The sequence below is a fragment of the Sinocyclocheilus anshuiensis genome, unplaced genomic scaffold, assembly GCF_001515605.1.
Source record: "Sinocyclocheilus anshuiensis isolate Anshui unplaced genomic scaffold, SAMN03320099.WGS_v1.1 scaffold936, whole genome shotgun sequence".
In the NCBI taxonomy this organism is placed as follows: domain Eukaryota; kingdom Metazoa; phylum Chordata; class Actinopteri; order Cypriniformes; family Cyprinidae; genus Sinocyclocheilus; species Sinocyclocheilus anshuiensis.
In genome coordinates this window covers 913,440-925,954 of record NW_015552621.1, presented here as the reverse complement: position 1 = coordinate 925,954, position 12,515 = coordinate 913,440, and the positions used below count along the sequence as shown (strand labels likewise).

Genomic DNA, 12,515 nt, shown 5'->3' with positions numbered 1-12,515 from the left:
AATTAAAAAGTTGTGCCTTGCCGCACTTGGTAATGCAGAGTGCAGACCTCTAGGTCTAACTCAAAAGTTCAACCCCAAAAGCTCACCCCTTGCCAATGGTTTTGGTTCTTGTGACAGAGCTTGATTGGACCAATCTCGGAGCCTATCACGAACTGGACTTCAGAAAAACTGAACGGTTCACTGTAATTCACTGTAATATAACAGGTTACATGGCTTTGGTAAATCGTCAAAATTAACCTGAAATTTAGCATATCAGCACCATATCTCCAAGTAGACTATTTTCCTTTCAAGTTCTCCATTGAAGACCAGGTTGCATATGATATTGAAAGTGAAAGTGACTCCAGGAATTTTTTTTTAATGATTTGTCCCACCCATGACTTTCACATTTTGTCCCACTCACAAAAACCAGCAGGTAAAGGTCTACTTGAATTTTCAGTCCCTCTCCTGTAAGATTTTGTTCTGCGTCAGTCATTTATGCTGAGGTGCCCTGGGAGCAGTTGGGGGTTCGGTGCCTTGCTCAAGGGCACCTCAGTCATGGTATTGAAGGTGGAAGAGAGCGCTGTACATTCACTCCCCCCACCTACAACTCCTGCCGGACCTAAGACTCGAACTCGCAACCTTTGGGTTAGGCCACGACTTCCCCAGTTTATATTGCAGTCTACATAACTATTTTCAGGTCCTTCTCATGTAAAATGGGACTCTTTTCACATCTCAACACGCTGTATGATTTGAGATATCATTCGTGTCTGTAGCACAAATGGTACAGTATTGAGTTAAACACCAAAGTAGCATATGTTCAAATCAAATTCTTTATATCAAACCATCTATTTATACTTTATGCTCACAAATATATATCAACCAGACATATATGACTTTTAAATCAGTCATCCCTAAAGATCAAACAGCTTCGGAGGTCGACATAATGTCAAGAAAGTTCTCAGAGAAGTTCTCAGTGCTTCAGTATTGACTTTGCAAAGCCAGAAGCCTGATTTCATCTCTCGGAGAGAAGCAGCATAAGCCCCATGCACCTGATACAAACACTCCACTGTTTGAAGGAAAGACACATCTGAGGATTTCACAACAAGAGAGCCGGAAAGTTTGAAGAGAACCTGCAGGTCACAGAACTCTAAATCTCCTGTTTGTTCTGCACAAGCAAACACTTAAAAAGCACTAAAGTCTGCCAGCAACCAAACACAGTGACTTGCCTTTCAAGTAGGAAAATCAACGAGAGGTTTGATTTCCTTGAAACAGCAGCGAGTGCCTTTAGATGTGCTTTTAGCTGTCTGCATTATGTGCATGACAATGCTAACGCTAATCACAAAATGCGCTGCAAGGTTCGTGAAAAGAACAACAAATAAAAAGTGCACATTCAACCTTGAAAAATTGTTGCAACACACATTCGCATAAGAAAAAAGTTTAGACGAGTATCTTTCTAGAATAAATATTATGCTGAATCACCTTTTGCCATTACAAATGAAATCATCAGCTACACACGACTGCACAGAGCAATCTGTATTCTGTTGTTCTGCCACCATGCAGGCCGTTCTGTAGGGGAAACGGGTCATATCTTACCATAGTCAGTGACCGATTTGGGAGCCCTCATCTCTGTGTCTGTATTTTGCTTCTTGTTCTTTGATTTCCAGGCATGGTACACCTTCAGGCGACGATGAAATTCTTCTCGGCACGCCGCCAGCAACTCTATATCTACAAGGGTAAGAGATTACATAGTCAATACTGCATTGTCACGCATAACAAGCAGAGTTTCACATGACCTTTCATTATAAGTGGTCAGATTCTTGCCGAACATGAACATGGAACAACTTTTACAAAGTTTGTCTACGTTCAATTAAATGAAGATATTCCTTAAATGGTTACCAATCTGCTAAACCTAAATTTTCTACATCTGTATGACTTTCTTTCTTGAATAGAATACAGAACAGGATGTTTATCAGAATGTCTTAGCCCAGGGGTGTCCAAACGTGTTCCTGGAGGGTCACTGTTCGGAGTTTAGCTCCAACCTAATTATACACACCTGAACCAAAGTAATCAAGCTCTTCAGACTCACTAGAAACTTCCAGGCAAGTGTGTTGGAGCTGGCTGGAGCGAAACTCCAGGATATTGGCGCTCCTAGAGCAGGACTGGACACCCCTGTCATAGCTGCTGTTTACCATACAATAAAGGGAATATTTATAGGGAAAATCCAGCTCCAAAAAAAAAGCACCATAATAAAATTAGTCCATATGACTTGTGCACTATATTCACTGTATTTATTATTCAAGTCTTCTGAAGTTATATGATAGCTTTGAGTAATCATGCCCACCAGTAGATCCTCAAATCTCTTTAGTGAATGCACATACTCAAGCTTTGAATATTTCTGACCACAAAGGAGAGCTACGGCAGCGGGGGTTTCAATGAATAACAACTAAATGGGGCAGTCATGGCCTAATGGTTAGAGAGAGTGACTTGTAACCTTAAGGTTGTGGGTTCGAGTCGGGTGTTGTTGGTGGGGGGAGTGAATAACCAGCGCTCTCTTCCACCCTCAATACCACGACTGAGGTGAGATCATTGAGCAAGGCACCGAACCCCCAACCGCTCCCCGGGCGCCGCATTAATATGGCTGCCCACTGCTCCGGGTGTGTGTTCACGGTGTGTGTGTGTGTGTGTGGCTGCCCACTGCTCCGGGGGTGTGTTCACGGTGTGTGTGTGTGTGTGTTCACTACTGTGTGTGTGCACTTGGATGGGTTAAATGCAGAGCAAAAATTCCGAGTATGGGTCACCATACTTGGCCACAAGTCACTTCACTTCACTTCACTTCGCTAAATAATTTCAGAAAACTTAAAATATAGTCCTCAAGAACATTTATGGTGCTTTTTTGGTCCTTGTGGCGCATAATCACTGTATTTATTTATTTTTTTGATCTGTGGAAAGGAGCAGCCAGAAAATTCTGCCAAGCATCTGATTTTGTTTCACAGAAGAAAGAAAATCATATGGGTTTGAACTGACAAAAGGGTGAGGTAATTATAACATCATTTTCATTTTGGAGTAAACTATTCCTCTGAGTCAAGACAACTGAAAATGAAACCAACATGACAGACCAGAAATTCTGTGAAGCACAAAAGGGAGTAAAGTCTCTGTGATTTATGGTTCAACAACCATAAAATACAAATAAACAAATCTGCAAATAAAAAGACAGAATATATAATGCATTAACTTTCAAAATAAATGAATTATGGATTGAGAACAAGCTACAAAATCAGTCACTCCAAAAACACTGCGCTGTCGCCATCTCCATCATGCTTGTTTTCCATCTTCAAAATGTTACATGCTAGTCCCTCCATCTTCCAAAGTATTACATGGCAGTCTCCAATCTCCAAAATGACATGCTTTTTGACATGAACAGCTTCAGGTGAGCAGGAAGTTCTGCGATCAGATTGAGGGGACTGATTGCTCTTACCACAGGAGGTGTTGATGGCGTCTCGCAGCTCAGCGTACTTCCACTTGCTCAAGTCGTTCTTCTTCACCCCGGCTGCCACCTTGTTGGCGTGCACCTGCGCACCCCTGAAATTGCACAGAGGAGGAACAATTTTGAGTTTTTCTTAGCTTCATATTTCTCCATACAGTAGGCAAAGGTTCTGATCTATCTCCTAAGCTCCTGTTACCAGCTGCTAAATGTTCCCTAAGCCACAGCACAATCAGATGATTAATTGGCCTTTTGCTTATGTGGAGATACATTCTCTCTGAAACTTGTAGTGACTTGGAAATAGCACGGATCATGCCAAATTAACACCTCACTGAGCAAATTAGATGCAGCCTTGGCAACACTGAGCCGCAACGGTGGTTAATGGCGGTTAACGATGGTTAATGGTGAGTGAGGGTGAGGCCACAGGTGAGCTCTTAATGGCGGTTAACGATGGTTAATGGTGAGTGAGCGTGAGGCCACAGGTGAGCTCTGCGTGGGTTTTTGCAATCCTGACTCCCAAGGTGCAGGGAGCGCTAAGCCAATCAGAGAAGGGATTGTTGTCTTCTTTACTAAAGACGCCCAAGGACTGTGGGGAGTCTGTGGGGCAATGGCAAAAACATCACCGCCCTGATTCAAATCCTAATGGCACTACTAAATACATCAAATTCAAGGCTTGGGTACTATGTGATCACAACTGTTAGCATGTGGATTTTTGATATAGTTTCAGGTGGTCTTGACTGGCTGAAGAAATTAAAAAATAAAACATCTGGTGATACCACTGCCACAGTCTAATCAGTCTTTTAGTAGAGTGTGCACAGAGTTATAGGGTTCGTAATTTAAACTAACCAAATGCATATAAATTTAGCCGTTTTAAAAATAGGCAATTGAAAGTAAATCCAATATAATGAGGTAAGATTTTAGATGTGAAGCTTCACTGAACTGGTTCAAACAAGCCTGTGCATGAGGAGAGGAACTACATTTGTTTTAAGAAAATGTCAGCTGTGTTTTCTGTTCCAAACTTGTTGTGGGTAGCTTCCAGGGCAATATGTGTTTGCTAAGGTTCCGAGAAGTTTTCAACCTGTTTCTAAGGTGTTGTCAGGCACTGCTAGGTAGATGTTAATGTGTACTGAATGTTTGTCATGTTTCTAGGTTCTTACTAGATAGTTGCTGTGTGTTCTGAGTGTTTGACACTGTGTTGTTGAGGTGTTTTGGGGGTTCTGAGTGGTTATTAGTGTGTTGTTAGGGTGTTCTGGGTAGTTGCTGTAACATCCCTCCTATGAGATTTTCTTTCACAGTCTGATCTGAATTTTTCCTATACCCCACCCTAACCCCAAGTGCAGTGCTCAGTGTAAATGAGTACACCCCCTTTGAAAAGTAACATTTTAAACAATATCTCAATGAACACAAAAACAATTTCCAAAATGTTGACAAGACTAAGTTTTATATAACATCTGTTTAACTTATAACATGAAAGTAAGGTTAATAATATAACTTAGAGAACAAAATGTTCAGTTTTACTCAAATTAGGGTCATGCAAAAATGAGTACACCCCACTGAAAGTCTCTGGAGCAAAGCTAAATTTTAGAATACAAATGTCTAATTCATTTGAACAAGAATTCAACCACAGGTGAGTCTAATTATTCATTACACAGGTGTCCAGCAGACCACTGACTATAAAAGGGTGTTACTTAAAGAAAACCCCTTCCCATTTCATGCTGTCAGCAATGGCACCACATGGAAGAGAAATGTCACAAGACCTGAGAAAGAAAATAATTTCTTTACACAAGAAAGGTGAAGGCTACAAGAAGATCAGCAAAGCTTTACTTATCAGTCAGAATACTGTAGCAAAAGTGGTACAAAAATTTAAAAAAGATGGAACTGCAACCATCTCACAGAGACGTCCAGGTCGTCCACGGAAGTTAACACCTCGACAGGAGCGTCTTCTGATGAGAAGGGTTGAAGAAAATCGGCATGCAAGTTCAATGCAGTAATCTAAAGAAGTAGAAAGCCAAACTGGGGTGACTATTTCCCGTGACACAATATGGCGTACACTGCAGAGGAATGGCATGCATGGGTGCAGTCCACGAAAGAAGCCTCTCCTAAAGCCCAGGCACAAAAAAGCCCGCCTAGAGTTTGCCAGGGCCCATGCTGACAAAGATGAAGACTACTGGAACTCTATACTCTGGAGTGATGAGACCAAGATAAATGTTTTTGGAACCGATGGCTTCAAAACTGTATGGCGTCGTAAAGGTGAGGAATACAAAGAAAAATGCATGGTGCCTACAGTGAAACAAGGTGGTGGCAGTGTCCTTATGTGGGGCTGCATGAGTGCTGCTGTGTCGGGGAGCTGCATTTCATTGATGGCATCATGAATTCACAGATGTACTGCTCTATACTGAAAGAGAAGCTGCATCACTCCGTGCCCTTGGTCGTCATGCACTTTTCCAACATGACAATGATCCTAAACACACATCTAAGGCCACTGTTGGATTTCTGAAGAAGAACAGGGTGAAAGTGATTCAGTGGCCAAGTATGTCTCCTGATCTGAACCCAATCGAACACCTATGGGGAATTCTGAAGAGACAAGTTGAGCATCACTCTCCATCCAGCATCCAGTCTCTAAAAGAGGTCATTCTTGAAGAATGGAAAAAGATAGATGTTGCAAAATGTCGCCAACTTGTTCATTCCATGCCTAGAAGACTTGGTACTGTCATTAACAAAGTACTAGATGTAGTAGATTTGTTGTGGGGTGTACTCATTTTTGCATCACCCTAATTTGAGTAAAACTGAAAAATGTGTAATCTAAGTTATATTATTAACCTTACTTTCATGTTATAAGTTAAACAGATGTTAAATTAAACTTAGTCTTGTCAACATTTTGGAAATTGTTTTTGTGTTCATTGAGATATTGGCTTAACATGGCTTAACATGGTGACAATGGATGTAGGGACACTCTGTCGACTCTGACAGCTGTGAAGAGCAAAGCTGCTTAACGGAGACCCTGCGAGAGAAGTCACTGAACCAGCAACCCTGCTGATTAACCCACTCATACAGGTGTAAGCGGAGTGCTAACTCAAACACACAGAGGAACAGAAAATAAATGTCAACACTAGTGCTGGGGAAGCTACTCATAATTCAAAGCAGTTAAACTACAGTCGAGCAAGCATTTAAGAAAGTGATTACTACATTTCAAACTAATAACAAAAAGTACTGAACTACATTAAAACTACTTAAAGGGGTGGTTCACTGGGTTTTTTCTAGGCTTGAGCTTCGTAACTTTGCAGATATTGTTTATGCTCAAACAGCAACATTACACACTAACTAACATTAAAAAAGTGAAATCGCAATGAACCACCCCTTTAATAGGGGAAATACCTTTTAAAATATACAGCAGCCCCAAAAAATATCTACATATTAAAAATGTATCAGTGTTACTGCATTATATATAACAAAATATCAAACCAAGTGCCATTTATTGTAAAGATAGCACAAGCACATTTTCCAAGCAGATTTATAAATAATTTTTTTAAGTAATTTTATTAAATATTAAAATGACTATATAATATATTATATTATTACAAGACTGTAAAGACACTTATAATGTTACAAAAGACTAATTTCATATAAATGCTGTTTCTACAAAAATAATAAGAAGTGCAACCATTTTCAAGACTGATAAGTAAACAAAAGTGTCTGAGACTGCATTTTACCATAATTAGTTTGCAGATGTCATTTGATATTTTATGCAAAGCAATGACATTCATACATTTTAAGCATTTCTTAAAGCAATCAATGACTATGGGATTCAGTAGAAAATAGAATATGTAAAAATTGCAATAGAACTGTATATTCCAAACCTCTAAAATTATTACTATAAAAATGTAGGTAGTTAGAAGCAACACTGCTTCTAGTTAATGACTCCACAGCACTGGTAAACTGCCATAAACTGCCCTCTGCTATAAGCTAATTGAATCTGATGACTCCAGATGACAGCACAAGAATGAGAATCATAAACACACTGTAACAAAATTATCTTTCCTTTTAAAGCAACCCTTCTCAGTAAACACTAAAACAAAAAGGCAAGATTTTTTCTCAAGCACCATCATCCAGCGCTGAAAATGTTCATGCTGAGAGCTTGAGACATGCATAAATTCAACATATATTTTGAGGCAACATAAGTAAATGGAAATAGGCTTGTTGAGCTCCTAGCATAACAGAAAAAGGAAATAAGATCAAAATGGATCAACACCTATAAGAGACTCCTATAAGCACTTTCTATGTCTATGATTTCTTTAGCAATTTTTCATAATTAAATTTAATTAGTAATTTTTCTAATCTACAACTAAATTTGTAAATTTTCTGAGGAAAATATGAGTGGTGCTTAAGTGTAAAAAAAAAAAATAGATGCCACAACAATAGAGTATTTTGAGTGGTTGCCAGGACATTCCTATACATTCTATATTGTGTTGATAAGTGCTTTCCTAAGTCAAAAGAGCCCATTCTCAACTCTCTATGATATTCTGATCTCTAGATATGACTTGGATCCTTCATTTAGTGCAAGTTTATGTGATTTTTGTGCCTATTTTATCATTTGTCAAGCAAAAAATTGTATATTATTGTATATTAATATTAAATGCCAAATATTAATATTTAGTGTTGGGGGGGTTGTTCAAAGAATGAACAACAGTAAGAAAAAAAAAAGTTCTGTGTCCTGGATTTAATTGGTTCACGCTCCATTTCTGCTGGAAAATACAAATCTACAAATATAACCACGTGCTAGGTCTCTATTCAATCCAAGAACTCCAATAAAATAATTTATTCATGTACTTTATGAAGTATTTAGGTTAATATCAAAACTAAGAATTTGCCCATTGTTTACCGTGACTTTCTATGAGTAATCCTCTATCTAGGTTGTGGTGAGATTAGGGGGACAGGACGTGATTGTGGATGAGTGTGGTTAAGACTGAATTAAGTGGAAAATCAAGGGAAAAAAGAAGCCTGTTCTAGGTCTTACATCTCTGTGAAGAACCAAACACCTGTGCAACCATCACTGGAGGGGAGAGGAAGCACAAAAAAGAGGTTTGGATGACAACACGGTCTTCTTAGCACCCAGTTAGCACATGTAATAACAGCAGAACTGCCTTTTATTTTATTATACATAAAGTAGGAACAGGCGACACTTCTTTGTCCACTTCCATTAACTAAATGAAATATGACTCTCAGTGCTGCACCGCAGGCGTCTCGTGTTTCTGTTTACCTGCTTTTGTAGACACATGGGTTGGCCGCAGTAAAAATGATTCATGGCATTTATGTAACGCTGTCTGGCAGAACCTTGTTCTTTGTTTGTTGTTCTGTCGCCACTCAAGACCATACAGGCTCTTTTCAGATGGAAATCTCCATTTAAAAATATCTGCGATTTATGTGCGTTTTATGAATGGTAACCAGGGCACAACCCGGCGTGGAGTCTTCTTTTGTTTGATTTCACCTGGTGACGCCATTTGAGATGTCGACTTTATTATTTTATTATGGTGTGTGTGTGTGTGTGTACCTGCGCAAGCTGGGGTCCATTTGAGCTTCATCCTGGATGAGTTCTGCCTCGCTCTGAGCGATCCTCATGGCCAACTCTCTGTCCCTCCTCTCCTGCTCAAACACGGTCTGTCTCTGAGTCTCTTCCTCTCGCTCCAATGCCAGCTGCATCTCAAGTTCAGCCTGGAACAAACATACATTCCATCAAATCAATAATACACACACAAAATCTGAACACCTTCGGCGTTTGCCACACCTGTGCCTTCTTTCAGTTCCAACTGGATGGTAACACACAGAGACACAAGCATACAAATGGGTGCCGGCAGGGGTGCCGATGATAATGACCACATATTTGAGTTCAGAGCATTGAACTGTGGTGGGTCAAAGAAGAATCCCAATGAGTTTGATACTATCCCTGTTAAAAAAAATAAAAGACTTTTGGATACTTTTGCTGGTGTCCTTTATCAAAACATACTAGACCAGCACCAAACCAGAACTAACCAGTAAAACCCAGCCTGGACTGCATTTAATAGTTTGATGGGCGCAGCTTCTGCGCCGTCAAGCAGCTTCACAGTATAAAAACAAGAAAGTAACAGAATCAATGATGTAAACTTCAAAAATGAGGCAAATCCGAAATTCTGCTATTAAGCAGCAGCAGCAAGGCAATTGTATCATTTTTTCAGCTCCAGTCAGTTCAGTGTTGGTTCAGTTCAGTTCAATAACTATGTAAATGTATTCATTATGAAACAAGCTCAATTCAGTGATAAGCAGTTCAAATGAAGACAGTAGTGTCGTTATTCAACTCAAGTCAGTTCAGTGTTCATTTCAGTTCAATAACAGTGCAAATGTTGCAAAATTCATGAATTAAATTTCATTCCACTCTAAAGTAGCTCTGCAGCAGACCATAGTGTTATTATTCAGCTCAATTCAGTTAAAATTTTGTTCTCATCTGATAATCAGCGCCGTCAAATCAATGACATTACTGAATATTGTGTTTTGTATTGTATTGTAATATTGTGTAGTGTTTTTTAGACCCAACTATGTAAGCCAAATCGAAAGGTGGCAAGGAACCCAAACATCAGGTGACAGAAATGGAGGGGAAAAAGCAAAACTTGAGAAACCAGGCTCAGTCGGGGGACCAGTTCTTCTCCGGCCTAAATGAACAGTTAGGGTACGTCATACTGGCATTAGGAGGGAAAGGTATTGATGATTCTTGTTGAAACAGGAAGTTGGGGCAGGACTTGTCCCTTTTCTTAAAATAGCCAGGAGCTTTTGTTTACATCACAGCCTTTAAATATAATGTGCTACTTGCTAGTCAGAGGCAGGGGCAAGATGTTTTCAATCTGGAGAGCATTTGATTGGACAAAAATTTTGATATGCCCCCGAGTGCTAGATGAAGAATATTTTGATCAGTTTTCCTAAACAAGAAAGTTCAGTTTAAAAGCATATACCTGCTAACTCCTGATTATGCTGACTTTTAGGAAGGTTGCGGCAGCTTTTTGGTCATAACATTTCTCTGCGCAATAACCATGGTGCTGTTTAAGGCAGGCTACAGAATTCCCTCAATCTCCCCATCCGCTGACGTCTGGTACAGCTGAGGGAAGAGAGATTAGAGGGGCAGCCCTGCCCCAGACGCACTGTAACCCATCTATAGCACTGCCCACTGAAAGGATATTAAGTCATTACGCTCCTGCTGTGTGCTAAAGTCTGATTAGGTGTATAATCGAGGCTGTACCGCAGCCAGCCGCCTTGGGATTCTACGTCTAGACTGTGGTAAATGAAAAAGAATAAAAACAAATGAAATGAACAGCATGGTTTTAGATGTGTGAGGACAGTCTGGGACAGAGTCCAGCAGCGTGGTCCAAAAACATAGGTCAAAACAGAGCAAAGGAGTGATTGAAGAAAAAAGCTTAGATGGAACATTTTCACAGAGAAAACCTTGGACAGAAAAGAATGGTGCAGGCGCTATTCTGTGCAAGGCAGCTGAGGCTGAATACCCAAATATGCAAAGACATATATAGAGAGGGAGGGTTACAGCAAACACTGCCTAGCTAACATTAGCTCATTAGATTATGTTGAAATTAACATAATTATTAAAAGTCAGTAAGAATATGAAATGATTTAGAAGCATTTTTTCATTGTCAGTTCATATTAGCATGCAGTTAACTAATGTTAACAAATGGAACTTTATTTTAAAGTGTTACCAAAATGGCTCAGAAGGAATTAAATAATTCTCTTAAAGTATAGAAAAGAATAGTATACAATAGAACAGAATAGACATAAAAAAACATGCCTCAGAATAGAACCGAATCAGAATAAAATAGAGAACTTGAGAAACCAGGCTCAGTCGGGGGACCAGTTCTTCTCCGGCCTAAATGAACAGTTAGGGTACGTCATACTGGCATTAGGAGGGAAAGGTATTGATGATTCTTGTTGAAACAGGAAGTTGGGGCAGGACTTGTCCCTTTTCTTAAAATAGCCAGGAGCTTTTGTTTACATCACAGCCTTTAAATATAATGTGCTACTTGCTAGTCAGAGGCAGGGGCAAGATGTTTTCAATCTGGAGAGCATTTGATTGGACAAAAATTTTGATATGCCCCCGAGTGCTAGATGAAGAATATTTTGATCAGTTTTCCTAAACAAGAAAGTTCAGTTTAAAAGCATATACCTGCTAACTCCTGATTATGCTGACTTTTAGGAAGGTTGCGGCAGCTTTTTGGTCATAACATTTCTCTGCGCAATAACCATGGTGCTGTTTAAGGCAGGCTACAGAATTCCCTCAATCTCCCCATCCGCTGACGTCTGGTACAGCTGAGGGAAGAGAGATTAGAGGGGCAGCCCTGCCCCAGACGCACTGTAACCCATCTATAGCACTGCCCACTGAAAGGATATTAAGTCATTACGCTCCTGCTGTGTGCTAAAGTCTGATTAGGTGTATAATCGAGGCTGTACCGCAGCCAGCCGCCTTGGGATTCTACGTCTAGACTGTGGTAAATGAAAAAGAATAAAAACAAATGAAATGAACAGCATGGTTTTAGATGTGTGAGGACAGTCTGGGACAGAGTCCAGCAGCGTGGTCCAAAAACATAGGTCAAAACAGAGCAAAGGAGTGATTGAAGAAAAAAGCTTAGATGGAACATTTTCACAGAGAAAACCTTGGACAGAAAAGAATGGTGCAGGCGCTATTCTGTGCAAGGCAGCTGAGGCTGAATACCCAAATATGCAAAGACATATATAGAGAGGGAGGGTTACAGCAAACACTGGTAAACATGATAAATCTGAGCTATGAATCAAACTGCTAAAAGCAGGAGAGACTTGGTGGAAAACGGAGTGATGTATTATGTCCGAAAATAACCGTGATAAAGATTTTATAAACAGTGTGACAGCAGTCTTTGAGTGGATTGCAAATGTTTTCTTCTGCAAAGGTCTTAAATTTATTCAAGGACCCCAAGATATTTTTGAAGTTAACAGAAAAGAATATATTTTCAAGCCAAGGTGATAGAATCAACATTGATCACCCACACACACA

General features: G+C 39.8%; 1 protein-coding gene across 1 annotated transcript in view; it reads right to left on the bottom strand.

The window, feature by feature from the left end:
* Positions 1 to 12,515, bottom strand: part of LOC107666253 (unconventional myosin-VI-like) — a 65,930-nt gene that overhangs the window by 2,652 nt on the left and 50,763 nt on the right. The window contains exons 30-32 of the mRNA XM_016457473.1: positions 9,009 to 9,169; positions 3,455 to 3,558; positions 1,573 to 1,704 (exon numbers count right to left, since the gene is read on the bottom strand). Of these exons, the coding sequence (XP_016312959.1) occupies positions 1,573 to 1,704; positions 3,455 to 3,558; positions 9,009 to 9,169 (397 nt within the window). The remainder of the gene's footprint in view (positions 1 to 1,572; positions 1,705 to 3,454; positions 3,559 to 9,008; positions 9,170 to 12,515) is intronic.